The sequence below is a fragment of the Arachis hypogaea genome, chromosome 15 (genome assembly GCF_003086295.3).
Source record: "Arachis hypogaea cultivar Tifrunner chromosome 15, arahy.Tifrunner.gnm2.J5K5, whole genome shotgun sequence".
Classification (NCBI taxonomy): domain Eukaryota; kingdom Viridiplantae; phylum Streptophyta; class Magnoliopsida; order Fabales; family Fabaceae; genus Arachis; species Arachis hypogaea.
This window is the reverse complement of record NC_092050.1, coordinates 15,047,187-15,061,279: the sequence shown is the minus strand read 5'-3', so window position 1 is coordinate 15,061,279 and position 14,093 is coordinate 15,047,187. Positions and strand designations below refer to the sequence as shown.

General features: G+C 37.0%; 3 protein-coding genes and 1 long non-coding RNA gene across 5 annotated transcripts; 1 reads left to right on the top strand and 3 right to left on the bottom strand.

The window, feature by feature from the left end:
* The first annotated feature begins 2,622 nt into the window (after nt 1-2,622).
* LOC112749611 (NAC domain-containing protein 7) lies at nt 2,623-5,538 on the top strand. Its single transcript, XM_025797905.3, has 3 exons — nt 2,623-3,000; nt 4,294-4,463; nt 4,538-5,538. The coding sequence occupies exons 2-3, from the start codon at nt 4,304-4,306 to the stop codon at nt 5,338-5,340; spliced, it is 963 nt and encodes a 320-aa protein (XP_025653690.1). The 5' UTR covers nt 2,623-3,000; nt 4,294-4,303; the 3' UTR covers nt 5,341-5,538.
* Nucleotides 4,135-6,109, bottom strand: LOC140179605 (uncharacterized). Its single transcript, XR_011873179.1, has 2 exons — nt 5,740-6,109; nt 4,135-5,328 (listed from the first exon to the last, which is right to left on the bottom strand). It is a non-coding gene; the product is annotated as an uncharacterized lncRNA (long non-coding RNA).
* Nucleotides 6,110-7,754: 1,645 nt separating this feature from the next.
* Nucleotides 7,755-9,466, bottom strand: LOC112749610 (thylakoid lumenal protein TL20.3, chloroplastic). Of its 2 annotated transcripts, none has more exons than XM_025797903.3 (6): nt 8,958-9,466; nt 8,840-8,869; nt 8,628-8,734; nt 8,490-8,524; nt 8,280-8,408; nt 7,755-8,206 (listed from the first exon to the last, which is right to left on the bottom strand). In XM_025797903.3, exons 1-6 carry the CDS (start codon nt 9,251-9,253, stop codon nt 8,015-8,017), a joined length of 789 nt encoding a protein of 262 aa, XP_025653688.1. In that variant the 5' UTR covers nt 9,254-9,466; the 3' UTR covers nt 7,755-8,014. The 2 variants fall into 2 exon arrangements, with proteins under 2 accessions (XP_025653688.1, XP_072074745.1); XM_072218644.1 differs by having other exon boundaries at nt 8,628-8,717; nt 8,958-9,386.
* A 1,332-nt stretch (nt 9,467-10,798) lies between these two features.
* Nucleotides 10,799-12,784, bottom strand: LOC140179127 (serine/threonine-protein phosphatase 7 long form homolog). The gene is made up of 4 exons (XM_072217757.1): nt 12,716-12,784; nt 11,689-12,431; nt 11,517-11,604; nt 10,799-11,419 (listed from the first exon to the last, which is right to left on the bottom strand). The coding sequence occupies exons 1-4, from the start codon at nt 12,782-12,784 to the stop codon at nt 10,799-10,801; spliced, it is 1,521 nt and encodes a 506-aa protein (XP_072073858.1).
* Nucleotides 12,785-14,093: the final 1,309 nt, after the last annotated feature.

Here is a 14,093-nt window from a genome sequence, read left to right as displayed (position 1 = left end):
AATCACAAATCAGACGGTCCGATTTGTGATTTCGAAAATAAAAAAAAAATTTAATGTTAAAATCGGACCGTCCGATTTTTATTTTAAAAAATAAAAAAATAAAAAATACAAATCATATCCTCTGATTTGTAGTTTATTTTTTTATTTAAATAAATCGAACTGTTCGATTTGAATAAAACACCATATAAAAAAAATACATAATCTTTCAATAACAATATATTACATATATATTTAATCAATATAAAAAAATTAGTCCCTTTTTGTATATTATATAACTCAGCCTATCCACTCCAGCGTGTGTCTTCACTTCACGTGCCAAACACTTTCCTCCACGTGTCACCTTTCAATTGGAAGTCAACAAAAAGTGCAGCCACCGCTCTTCAGCTGTGGAGACCCGGGTGTATGTATTTGGAGAGGAGTCACTTTCGTATTGTCTATGGTCGGTCGCTTGGTGGGTCCAACTCGTGGAAGCTTTAACAGCAGATTTAATTATACAATTTAATAAAAGGCTTAATTTTTTATATACTATATTGCGGACCAACCAACCAGAGGCCGCGTGCGGTTGCTCCAACTGAAAACCAATTATTATTTTACTAAATCCTTAAATAATAAATACTATAGAAAACATTTCAAATGTATCCAAGAGTATTTATGCACCAGTTATTTTGACTGTTAATTTTAATTAATATATATTATATATATTTTTATAAATCAACATATATTATATATATTTTTATAATTTTATAATTTAGATCAACGGTTAAAATAACTGGTGTATCGGTACTTTCAATGCACTTGAAATGTTCCAATACTATATACTATACTCCTCTTTCTTGTCTTGTCTCTCACTAATTTATTTGCGCTTTTTTATCCTCACCCTCATGCCGCAATGCACATAAATATGTGATATCTCAATATAATGTAACACACCACACTCTACATAAAACAAGCTGCTAGCTAGCTAATGCAACGTCCAACCACTGGAAGGCTGGTAGTCTATGCTAATAATTAACAAGCCTAACTAAATTATATCAGAAAACTTTGATCAACAATAATCAAGTAATGGTTATTAGGATATAAATTAACAATATTAGGTTATGCTATATCAGAACAAGGAGCATATATTATATATATATATGATGCTACTCAGCAACACATACATATAAATAAAGAGTTCCCCAAAAAAAAAAAGTTCAACACAGAATTTGAGACAAATTAACTTTAATGTTGATGATGAGTGTATTAGAAGTTTGTTACCTTTTTGTTTAATTGGTATGATGAAACTTCCCTTTTACAATTTCATTTATAATTACTACTAAAAATTTATATACTGCAGATTTTTAGCATTTATTTAAGGATAAAGCATTATTGTGATCCATCTAGAAGAACTGTACATCATAGGTAGCGTTTGTTTTGAGGTACTGAGACAGAGACTGAGAGACTGAGACTCAGTATCGTGTTTGTTAGTTCAGAGACTGGTACTAAAATTTCCGTCTCTGTCTCTAAAATTTCAGTATTTCAGTACCTCCAAAAAGTAGAGACACAGGGGACTAAAATTTTTAGAGATGGAGACTGAAACTTTAATAACATTTTATACCTAAAATACTTTCATTTCAATTAATTAATTCCAATTTTACCCTTTGTGCAAATTAAATTAGAGTTTTATTTTTGTTTCAATTCCTGTCTCCCATTTTGCACCAAACAGAATACTGAGATTTATTTCAATCCCTGTCTCTTAGTCTCTGTCTCTCAGTCTCAGTCTTTCCGTCTCTGTCTCTCCACCAAACGCTACCATATAGTACCTGTGTTGCTATTATTATAACAACTACTAATATAAACAAAAAAGAAGGCATGCTGAACAATAAATAAATATATAAATCAAAATGTGATCTTGTACACCAAATACGATGTAAAAATGTTAGAAAACGCAAGGCTTTTTGAAATTTTGATGCCAGGGAGGATGTCCAGCATTTTTTCTATAAACTGCATGCTTATTCTTTATTTAATTGAAAGTATTAAATCCTAGTTTCTGAGAATTGTTTAATTTAGTCGTTCACATAATTTAAACCCAAAATTTTGTTTAAAGTGAGATGAAATGAAGAGAAATAAAACTCCATTGATGATTAGATATTGGGAAAATTTCAGCATATCATCAACTGAATTTTATTCGCTCACATGTCTGGATATATATCAACACTTGGTCCCTTTTATTAAAAAAGAAAATGTGCATTCGTGGTTCAGCATTTGATGAGTTGATCTATGCTATGCTGCATGGATCATATATATTCATTCTCTTTCACTCTCTCTCATTATTGTTTATTATATCATCTATAATCTCTTCATTCTCTTTCTGGGGTCCCACGCTGGCCCTCTGAAACGTTAACACCACATCATTCTTTTCTCGTCACCATCAGTTGCTGGTGGGTGGAGAGAGATTCCTCTAGCGCCACACTTTTATGAACTGAAAGCTTTTCCAGTAATCTAGCTCCAACTCAATACATCGATAAGGAGAGAGAAAAACTTTTGAGAGGGATCATTCTTTATTCTTCTTTAAATTTATATATTTGTTTCTTGGTGTTTTACTTCCTATTTAACCCTACCTCCTCTTCATTCTCCCATTCCCTGAACGAACCAACATTTCTTTCTTTTTCCTTTTAATTACTTCTCTTTTTGAAGCTAAGGATCCTCGGGATCTATCTCATCACCTTCATCATTCTTGAGTGCACAAGGCCGTGATCCACTTCAATTCCCGAGGCTCTCATTAATTACCACTTTTTCTGTTCTCTTTTCCCCATCCTGTTCATTCCATTGCTGTTTTTTGGTGCAATTTCTGGAAGTAGCTCTTACAAAGACTTGGGTTATATATATTGATTTAAAAGGATTCTTATCGATAGAGAAATTGTACTACGTACAAGAAAAGTTTGGTTAATTTCATATACAACAGATCTACGTACAGGGATTCTACTTGGAGTTCTTAGGTGCAGGATATATCAAGCTAAGGTTGTTCTTTAAACTTGTTCTCATTATATATAATGCATATCTACTTTAGCATATTATTAATATGTGAGTATCTCTATCTATATTCTTAAGGCATGACGAGAGAAAATATTACTGGTTTGTTTCTTTTAATAACTCAAGTCAACCAGCATAAGTCCAAAAAACAAAAAGAGACAACAATAAAAGACTGATGAAAACATGACATAATTAAAATCTTTGACATGACTTCGATCTGTGTGTTTCGGTTGCAATTTGTGTGTTCTACACCTACCGTGATTCATGTGCTTTACTTCAGCTTTTTATTTATTTATTTATTATTCCCTTTGTTCTGGTTTTAATTTGCACCCGACAGATATTGATCTCTTTGCTTATTCATTCGACCGCAAAACAACCATGCTAGCTTTAGTTTATCTGCCTGTGATAGATGCCATGATCATTAGATTTTCCCGAACCGTTTTTATATATGTTTGAATGATCAGTCATCAGTTCCTAAGTCAAAAACTTCGCCTCTTCTCTTAGACAATTTTAGCAAACTATGCTGTAAGCCATTACGTACGTTCGTGAAATGCTTGAGTGCTCTACCAGTTTTGCTGTAGGGTTGGCTTCAAATAGGGTAAATATTTGATGCTATATAATCAAACCCTAAATCTAATGGAGTTGTTTTGGAGAAATTTTATTAGCTGACGAGACCGTAATTGTTTACGGTTGATTTTTCCATCCTTCTATATTAGTTCTATAGTGTTTGTATATAGCAACAGTATCTAAAGGGGAACATCAATTATCAACAATTATATATGTTATTATCTTCTATTCCTCATTTTCTTGTCCTTTGCTGTTGTTGAACCTTTTTTTTTTTTTTAATTTCAATTTTTAACCGTGAACTTCCATTCAACACTACTATCATATCTTTTTTCCTCTTTGTTAAACTTCTAACTTGTAAGCACAAATCGAATTCAGGCAGCAGAAGATTCCTTCGAATTAGACCCTATCAAATACAGTCAACACTACTAGCTGTTGCTGTTATTCATTTTTATTTTAAAACTGTTGTTACAGAATTTAACATATTCCTGTGAAATCTACCACACAATACGTATATACATATGTAGATCATGTTATTATTTGCAAACAAAAAACCAATTATCAATCAATCATCACTGATATAAAATACATGTTAAAATATATAATACAAACATTAATAAACATAAATTAAATTACGTGGCTAATAACACATTAATACACAGAAATTTTGCTGAAATTTTACAACTAACGGAAGTGATATGATTTATTGAAATGCAGGAGGTTTGAAATGAACGCATTTTCCCATGTTCCTCCTGGGTTTCGGTTCCATCCGACGGATGAAGAACTTGTTGATTACTACCTAAGGAAAAAGATAGCTTCGAAAAGGATTGATCTGGATGTGATAAAAGATGTGGATCTCTATAAGATTGAGCCATGGGATCTTCAAGGTACGTATCAGAGCCACTAACATACATTAGTAGATAGAAATGAATTATAACTGGAGTGAGATGCATGCATGCAGAAATATGCAAAATAGGAAGCGAGGATGAAAATGAATGGTACTTCTTTAGCCATAAAGATAAGAAGTACCCAACAGGGACTCGCACCAATAGAGCTACAAAGGCAGGATTCTGGAAAGCCACGGGAAGAGACAAAGCCATATACTCAAGCTCAAGCCATTGCCTGGTTGGTATGAGAAAGACTCTTGTGTTCTACAAAGGACGAGCTCCCAATGGCCTCAAATCAAACTGGATCATGCACGAGTATCGTCTTGACTCCAATCAGGAAGATGGCTGGGTTGTGTGCAGAGTCTTCAAGAAACGGATGCCCACGCTACGCAACGTGGTAGACTATGATGATCAACTTCCCTTCATGCAAGGATCTCCATCCACTCACTATCCCTGCAAGCACGACCTTCATCAATTCCAATACAACACCCATGATGCTTTTCTCCAACTTCCACACCTTGAGAGCCCTAATCAAGTTTTGAGTTCACCCTATGCCTACGCCGAAAACAACAACAACAATAATGGAACTTTGCAGTCCTATTCATCTGAACGCATTCAGCAACAACTTCACTTGCTTTATGGTAGCAATATTGAGCAAGCAGTAGTGGTGGACCAAGTCACGGATTGGAGAGTGCTTGACAAATTTGTTGCTTCTCAACTCATGAGTCAAGATCAAGATCAGGCTTCCAAGGAAACCTGCAGCGTGGCTGATGAACAACATGTTGCTACTACTGTGCTTCCAAATGGATCCACCAAGCAGGATGACTATGTTTCAACGTCTGCCTCCAGTAACTGCGATATTCACCTGTGGAATTGAAGTCAATATTATTATATTATATATAGTAACTAGAATATGCATATAGCAATTAAGTACAGTTTTAGCTCCGAGTTTGTGTACATAATACGCCCAAACGTCGTATTAAATATTCTTATTGTTGAACCTTTATTTTGTGCTGTATGAATGACTATCATCATCCACCAGATGCTAAATTTAAGTGTGTCTGTTGATGTTAAACTGGTTTCTTCATTATATATATGTAGTTTAATTGCATTTATTACTACACACATGTGTAGTCTCGATCAATTAATAATTGTGATTCTCCATGAACCGGCAAGTGTAAAGGCTTGAAAACCTAAGCCAAGTGGATTTATTATATTTTTCTTGGTAAAAGAATGAAGTGATATATAGAGTCTTTGTGAATAGGAGTTAACGTACCTACTGCATGTGGATGCATGCAAATTCAGCTGTAAATTAGCTAGCTAGTGTCATAGCTAACTCAGTGAAGGAGGAGGAGGAGGAGTTGGAGGGATGCTCCACTAGTGCTGAAGTAGTTTATGTTCAAACTTTGATAATGTATGGTTTATATATACCCATAGGAGCAGTATGAAGGCAAATTAAAACATTCATTAAGCACCTAATCATGATGATAAGGGAAACAAGTAGCCCTTTTTATGTGGGGGTGTCAGAGTGAAGATAGAGTAGTAGAGCAATGCAATGCAATGGCGCGACATAATGATTAGGCGTGCTTCCATCAACTTAATATCGTAATACTTCCACTACAGTAGCCATCTGCAGCAACTAAAAATTATCAAGAAATTAAGACAAAGTACTCCTTTAATTTGACTCAATATATAGTGTTTATCATATAATAGTAGAAGAAGAGAATTAGCTAGCTAGGTCAATTCATCGGTCGCGTTCTCCTTGCATAAAAATTAAAAAGTAAACTAGCAGCACACCATGCGCATTGACATGCGGAATGTGTGAGTAATAATGGGGCCGGGGTTTGTTAAAAGAGCATTTTAATAATCCACACATGCTAAGCTAGCACCATTTTTTGCCATGTGCGGCGGTCATATATACATTATGCAACATCACACATAACATTATTTATAATTACTTCCCCAAAAACCAAAGTAAACCTCCCAAAGATACTCTGCTTATTATGTTTCCCTTCTAATAAAACGATTAATAAAATAAAAGATGCTTGCTTTTCTTGTCTGAATTTGGTTAAAGACAAACTTATTAGATTCCATCCTCGTCAAATGTTTGACACAAATTGGACACGTTACATGTATATATACCAAGTGAAAACAGAACCAACTTTCTAAGAGATAAAAGCGGCATGGAGATGGAAACCCAAGGTAACATTAGATTTCAGGCGTGGATTAGATGAGGTGGTCCAATAATAATCCAAATTGCTTTTTGAAAACCATGAGCAAGGAGCTGTATCGCCAAAGGGGAACATTCCATGGACCGGAGTGCACTGCTGGGGAAGGTGGAGGAGTGGGACAGGCTATTCTCCCTTCATCATTGTTGTTTCACTCTATTCTCTTTGTTCGGGCTCCACTAACCTCTTATGAAAACCCTCACATATCTTATTATTAATTTCTAATGCCAGATATTAACTTAGGTGACTTGAACATCGTGGATGAAAAAGTTTCATTGAGCACTATTTAGTAATGGAAATGTTTTGATATATACTGTATCAAACACTGTATTGAGATGCACTGTTTATTTGCGTGAAATTAGTATCATATTTACAAAAATTCTAGAGCTAGCAACATGATTGATGTGGCGATATATCTAATATTTAGATGACCAAGACAAAAGGAAGAGTAAATTGCAAGCAACATGATTGATTCGTTAATTAGAGATTAGTTCAAAGCTTGGGTTACGAGTAGGGATAGATGGGATGTTCACCTCTAGTTTTGTATAATTATATTGTGGGCTCTAATTAGAATTGGATTATATTACGATGCATACTCCCATAACGACATCTTCACATGAAAATAGTATTGTAGATCATTAGACGGTTTGATATACTTGACCAAATATATTTGACTAACTATCTAAGAATTTACAATATCATCTTCACGTAAAGATGTATAATGTGAGTATTTCCTTGTATTATTACCTTGACCATAAGTTGCTTTCCCGCAAGTTGAACTTGGCTGGCTTCTAAGACCTCTCTAATCACCCCAAAAAAATGCTACCTAAGCTAAGACTATCATAACATGGTGGATATACTTTTTTGTCCAAAGGATGAGGTAAACTAAAAAGATCGTGAAGACTGTGAGGATCAATCAGTAAATAGTTGATCAGTTCTGCTTTTTTCTGCATCAATGTCTTGAGCAGTTTCTACATACAATATTAGTGGTGATTAGTGTATGCTGCACTATGCACGAGATCACTCTATGTCCATGCCCATTGCAAATTGTAAGACAAAAATATACAACAAATTATTCTTCAAGTTATATATAAGTATTATGTGATATGCATGAGAAATCGTGTGATCAAAACACAGGAGAACTTTATATTCTCCCCAAATTAGCAAATATATCTGTTATCTTACAGGGAGAAAAACAGGGTTCAAAAACAGGTTCTGCCCAAAGATCAATCAGTGTAGGCGTGAGTTGGTTTGAGGAGGATATGCTCTGCATAGAGATGCCTCATTCATAGTCTCTTAAAACATATGGCCAAATGCGTGCAACTACTTTGCATCGCAAAGGCCAGTTGCTTCATCACAGAAACCATCTCGATCAAGCAGTTTCTGTGGTGGAGCACTTAACAGGGGAGACGACGGGCTGCCATATGCATTTCGTCGTTTGTTGCCACAACCCAAGCTTAATCTTGTGCTTACTCCTGTTACAGGATTTGTGCCGCTTGCATACTTGCATAAAGCCTACACCAACAGTTGTAACATAGTTAAATATCAAGCAATGTAGGTACCACAGACCTAACAATAATTGGTGTACCTGCTTTTGTGGAAGGTCCAACACAGCATCACTGAAATCAGCACCTTCAATGATGGCACCTCCAAGGTCACTCCGTGTCAGCACTGTTCTAAGGAGAATAGCATTTGTGAAATTGGCTTCATTAAGAACCTGTACTCCCCCGGACAAGCAAAACCACATATAATCAAACCAACTAATGCATAGAATTAATTAATTTGAGGTGTTAGTTACCATTCGATCCATCAAAGTGTCACTTAAATCGGCACCTGAAAAATGTCCAAGGGAAATGTAACAAAACTATAGTCACTAAATTTTGGAAGTTCTACAGAGAAACTAATGCTCTATAGATATTCATATCCAAGCTTATACCTGTAAAATTAGCCTTGTATGCAACAGCTTTCTCAAGATATGCACCATTGAAGGTTGAACCGCTAAAATCAGATTCTCTCATATCAGCAGCTGTGAAATTGGCTCTTCTGTATCAGTCAGTAATTTAGAATGATCATGAATAGAGGCTCTGTCAGAGGACACGTTGATCAATTTTACATTGGGAATAAGTTGAATAACTATTTTGCAATTACCTGAAATTTTCATTCACATGCACTGCTTTCCTAAAAGTAATGAACAAAAGAATTAGGCGACTATAGTTTTGGCTACAAGCAAGTCGAGATTTAAAAAGCAAGGAAAGGATTCAGGAACCTGAGGTCGGCAGAACCATACTGAGCAGCGGATCCAATGCCGAATTCACCCCTCATTTCGGCCTCGAATTTGTTGAGATCAGCAAGGGCAGACATGTCAGAGCTGAAGGCAATAACTGCCGCTGCCAACGTGGCGGAAACCAGTTTCCCCCACTTCCTCCTGGGTTCTGTGTTTCTCTTCATTTCACAGACAACTTTAAAAGCTCCCTTTGGATGAAAATAAGATTGGTGTACATTGCAAGTCTTGGATGCGTGAAGACAGCCTGTGGAAAGCGGAGTCAATGAATTTAGTGCCATTGGAGAAGAACAAGAAGAAGAAGAGATGCAGTAAGTTTGGATTTGCACTTTAGCAACTCATTATGGAAGTTGAGTACTTGACTGGTGGTAATGTAGTAGCACACGTGTTCCACTATTATCTATGCTTCTTCAAACTTGATGCTTTGGAACACACTTTAATTTTATCTTCTCTACAATTACCAATAAGCTTTTTTTTTAAAAAAAAAATTGTTTAGAAGAAAATAAAAATTAGTTTAAATCATTTAAAAATTATTTTATTTTATATTTATTAATTATTATTAAAATAAATATATAATATTAAGTATATTATTTTAGATATTATATATAATTATGAATATTAAATTAAATTAAATAATTTTAAATTATTTTCTCCTTAACATTCATGTATCTTAAATATATTTAGTGGTTGTTTGGGCGTCATTATTTTGATAAAAAAAGATCTTTTTTCAATGAAAAAAGAGGGCAATTTACGCAAATAAAATGAATGAGCAAAATCTTTACGCAAATACAACATTGGCAATTTTCAGACGCAAATGCAACAAACCAACTATATATAATCCGCTACACCCTGCAGCGGAACTTAATTGCACGTAATCCGCTACAGGATATCGCGGATTACGTTGAGGGCGGGGTTACTCATAAACCGCTACACCCTGTAGCGATTTATGATCAAATGGCGTTTCTGCATAATCCGCTACACCCTGTAGCGGATTATGAGTATAGTGGTGTTTATATGTTAGGGTTTAAAACCCATGATGCAAAATGCACGAATTGATACAAAATATAATCGTCATTCGCAGTAACTCGTACAAAAATAATACAGGTATAACTACATAACTAATACAGATATAACTGTCACAAGTCGTTAACCCTAACAGAAAATAAATAAGTCATAATTCATACATGGATAACTGTCGGAAATTAAGAGAATCGGACGCTATTGCTGGTCACCGTCAACATCATGGTCGCGTCCGAATGGACCAAGTAGGTGCGAGCCTGTACCACATCGAGTCGGACGCCTAATCCTAGCCACTCGCCGATCTCCCGGCGGAGCCTCCTGTGCCCCAACTCCAAATGCAGATAGTGGCGTCCCCCCATCCCAAACCAAGTGTCGTACGGGCTGTCTGCGGGCTCATTCAAGTCGACCGGGAGCTGGGTCTCAGGAACCTGGGTCTCAGGCATATCCGCTGGCTGTGACCTATACTCCGTAGGGTCTGAAGGGCCGCCTGAAATCGAACTCTGGTACTGATAAACGTCGTCACCCCGTATGATCTCAGCAAAATTCGCATAGAACTGGGGTCCACCCAACTGATCGTCCAAATCCATGGTGAAAGAAGTGGTAGTAAGATCGGCTAACAGCTGTGTGCTACACCCATGTAGTACCTGAGAGCTAGATACGTGGGTAAAAGGTGTACCACCCATACTAGCCTCCGCGGTGCCACCAACATGAGTGTCTGTAGGGTGCCGACGCGACGATCCTACCTCGTCATCGTGGTGGACGGGAGGTGCTCCTCCACCACGAGCAGCCCGTCGTCTAGCAGAAGATCAACGAAGGCGATGATCTGCCTGACTTCCGTCATCACCACCAACCTGCTCCTCCTGCATCATGTCGTCTAGCCAGCGCCAGTCGCAATAAGTGGCATGTGTACCGATGCATCGTCTCTGCTCCAAACGTCTGTTATCCGGCATATCGGACACTGGAACTCTAGTCGGTGCCTGCGACGACCCTCTGAGTATAGCATCGTTCGGAACCTGGGTCGGCTTGGGGTCGGCGAAAGCAATCCCTGGTGACAGAATCTTATGTGCAACACGGTGCCACCAGTCCAGGTACTCAGGGGATGGAGTAGGATCAGGAACTCTCTGGACACTCAACACAGAACGAACTTGCTCGTCCCAATGCTGATGCCATGTCCTATAGTAAGTGGGGAACCATCTATCTCCACCCCTGCCGTCCTTACTATGAAGATACTCTATGTTGAGCGCTGGCTCAGGCAAATGCTGTACGCCCCCTAGCTGTGGAAAGACCCTGTCTACCTGATGCCACTCAATAACTGCAAAGTAGATCAGGCTAGTGAGAGCCCGCCATAACCGGCTGTGCTCCTCGGTCAGTATCTCCGAATGGATGACTGCCAGTACGTCCAGTGAACCATAAGGCTCCCACATAATCTGATAGACAAGAGGCAAGGTCAGCATTATACCAATGTATACATATAAGTGTGAAAAAAACAATTAAAATAACAACAAACAAAAACAAAATATTTACATCTCGATGAGTCAGTCGATCCAATGCCAGACGATACTGTATAATTCGCCGTTCCTTTCCATCAGAAGAGGGCAAATATGTGGCCCATCTGAGTTGCAGAAATAGCACGTAAGTATGTAATTTCAAATATAGAACGTAATGAACTTGAAAGAAAGAATGAATTAAAGTATACCTAGATGCCAATGGAAAATAGAAAGCATCAAAACCCGGCGGCCTCAGCGTGGGGAACCGCCAAAAGATCCATGACTGTAGCAACTGTAGGGGTCCAGCTAAGTTGGTGACGTTTCTATTCGCCACCCTGCACATGCATCGGTACAGCCACGCCAATGCAGTGGCGCCCCAGCTATAGCTGCCCATATCGTCAAGTCTCGCCACAAAAGGCAACCAGCGAAGGTGGACTCGATTAGCACTCTTGTCCATGAACAGCTGTGTCGACAGAAGCATCATAATATATGTGCGTGCATATATGCGCACGGTCTCCTCCGAAGCATCCGCTGGTAACACCTTAAACCGCTCATGAAACCATGTGAGGTGGACTGTGTATAACTTTCTCTTATCCGGTGGCGGAAGCTCACCAAATAACTCCTCGAACCACTCCCATGCCGGTCTGGCCCCCTCGATGTGCATGTGGAAGTCTGTCATGCACCCGGAAATAGCCTGACCATCCACAGGTAGCCCGAGCTGGTATGCCACGTCCTGGAGCGTGATAGTACACTCTCCGAATGGCATATGAAAAGTGTGGGTCTCAGGCCGCCACCTCTCGATAAATGCGCTGACCAGAGGTTCATCCAACCAGAACCAATGCGCGTTCAGCCTAGCCAGGTGGTACAACCCAGCCCTTTCTAAGTAAGGTATGATCCTATTATGTAACGGCATATTTTGTTGCCTACGGACGCTATACACACATCGGGTTGGCTGTATTTTCAGAAATAAAGAACACCAGCTTAATTTCTAACAATAACATCACCAACCAAATTGTAGCTTGTATTTCTAGTCTTAAGCTACTTGGGTTTTGAAATTACTAATTTACCTCTCTACCTTGACTACTAAATGTTAAATGTCAAAGTTTATATTTCAAATTTTTATTTTCAAACTAAAACCTAAACTAAGTCTCTGTCTATCTAATTAATGAATTACTTCCTTAATATTGAATAAAATATATATTTATTAAAATAGTGTTTGGAAATATAGATACTTACCTCTGCATCGATGGTTCCGGCTACGTGAGCAACGCCGTCGAGCCGATACAACCGCCGTTCATCCTCCATTCTTCCAAACTACTCAAGAATTTGAAATTTCTCTCCCTTCTCTCTACTTTCTTTCTCTAACTTTCTTTCCAAAATAACTCAAATGATTTCCGCTACAGCCTCACGCGGTATATATAGACACACCACTATACTCATAATCCACTACAGGGTGTAGCGGATTATGCAGAAACGCCATTTTATCATAAACCGCTACAGGGTGTATCGGTTTATGAGTAACCCCGCCCTCAACGTAATCCGCGATACCCTGTAGCGGATTACGTGTAATTAAGTTCCGTTGCAGGGTGTAGCGGATTATATATAGTTACGTTTGTTGTATTTGCGTTTGGAAATTGCCAATGTTGTATTTGCATAAACGTTTTATTCAATCATTTTATATGTGTAAATTGCCCGAAAAAAGATCTTTTTTTTATTTTTTAGCGTGTTTGGCAAATTTCTAGTAGTAAAAGTAAAAGCACTAGAAAAATTTAAAAAAAAAAACATCTTTTTTGAGAAGCTGTAATTTACATCTTTTTTTAAAAGATCTTTTTCTCTTAAAAAAAAGATGTTTTTCATGTAATAAATAAACAAAAAAGTACTTTTATATTGTTATACCCAAACATAATTGATAGATAAAAAGATCTTTTTGTATGAGATACCCAAACATAAAATTACTTTTACTTTTCCATAAAATCTTTTAAAAAAAGATAACTCGAAAAGAGATCTTTTCTTAGAAGCTCACCCAAACAAGCTCTTAATTGGACTACATTTACTATTCAACCTGTATTATTAATTTATGGGGAGTGTTAGGTAAACAATGACCATCTTGAACAATATGAACAACCACCAATCAAATAAAAATACACTACACCTCCAAATTAATCATCTAAATTTTAATATTAAAATAATCATCCGTACACCTAGTGAAATGAATATCCAATATATCTATTGTTCACATTGTTTAATATTTTCATTATCTACCTATATTTTTCTTTAATTTATTATTGTATGAAGAAGTATTCATCTCAAGATAATAATTGGCAGATAATTTAATATATATTATTAAAATTATTAATTTATTTGAATATATTTTTATGAAAATAATTTATTTATTTTGTTATATTTGATTTCTTCTGTGATGAATAATGTTTGTTGTTCCGAGAGTTGTCTAAAATGTTGATTTGAGTCTGAAAATAAGGTCCAGATCTTTTGCGAAGTAGCGTCCAATTTGTTCTTGAGCCGAGGTGCCACCGAGTTCTTCGTGAGGAGGTGGGAGTAGTACCTGCAAGAGACTTTGATACTTAAGTTAACAAGAGTTTTAAGTAGATATTTT

What these genes read in the sequence shown, in the direction of transcription:
- LOC140179127 (XM_072217757.1), bottom strand. Translation starts at nt 12,784, where the DNA reads ATGGAGGATGAACGGCGGTTGTATCGGCTCGACGGCGTTGCTCACGTA. An exon ending in CCGGAACCATCGATGCAGAG is followed by an intron (nt 12,432 to 12,715) that starts GTAAGTATCTAT and finishes CTGAAAATACAG; the next exon opens with CCAACCCGATGTGTGTATAG. An exon ending in TATTTTCCATTGGCATCTAG is followed by an intron (nt 11,605 to 11,688) that starts GTATACTTTAAT and finishes TCTGCAACTCAG; the next exon opens with ATGGGCCACATATTTGCCCT.
- LOC112749611 (XM_025797905.3), top strand. Translation starts at nt 4,304, where the DNA reads ATGAACGCATTTTCCCATGTTCCTCCTGGGTTTCGGTTCCATCCGACG. An exon ending in TGAGCCATGGGATCTTCAAG is followed by an intron (nt 4,464 to 4,537) that starts GTACGTATCAGA and finishes GCATGCATGCAG; the next exon opens with AAATATGCAAAATAGGAAGC.
- LOC112749610 (XM_025797903.3), bottom strand. Translation starts at nt 9,253, where the DNA reads ATGGCACTAAATTCATTGACTCCGCTTTCCACAGGCTGTCTTCACGCA. An exon ending in CATGTGAATGAAAATTTCAG is followed by an intron (nt 8,735 to 8,839) that starts GTAATTGCAAAA and finishes TGACTGATACAG; the next exon opens with AAGAGCCAATTTCACAGCTG. An exon ending in TGGACCTTCCACAAAAGCAG is followed by an intron (nt 8,207 to 8,279) that starts GTACACCAATTA and finishes CTGTTGGTGTAG; the next exon opens with GCTTTATGCAAGTATGCAAG.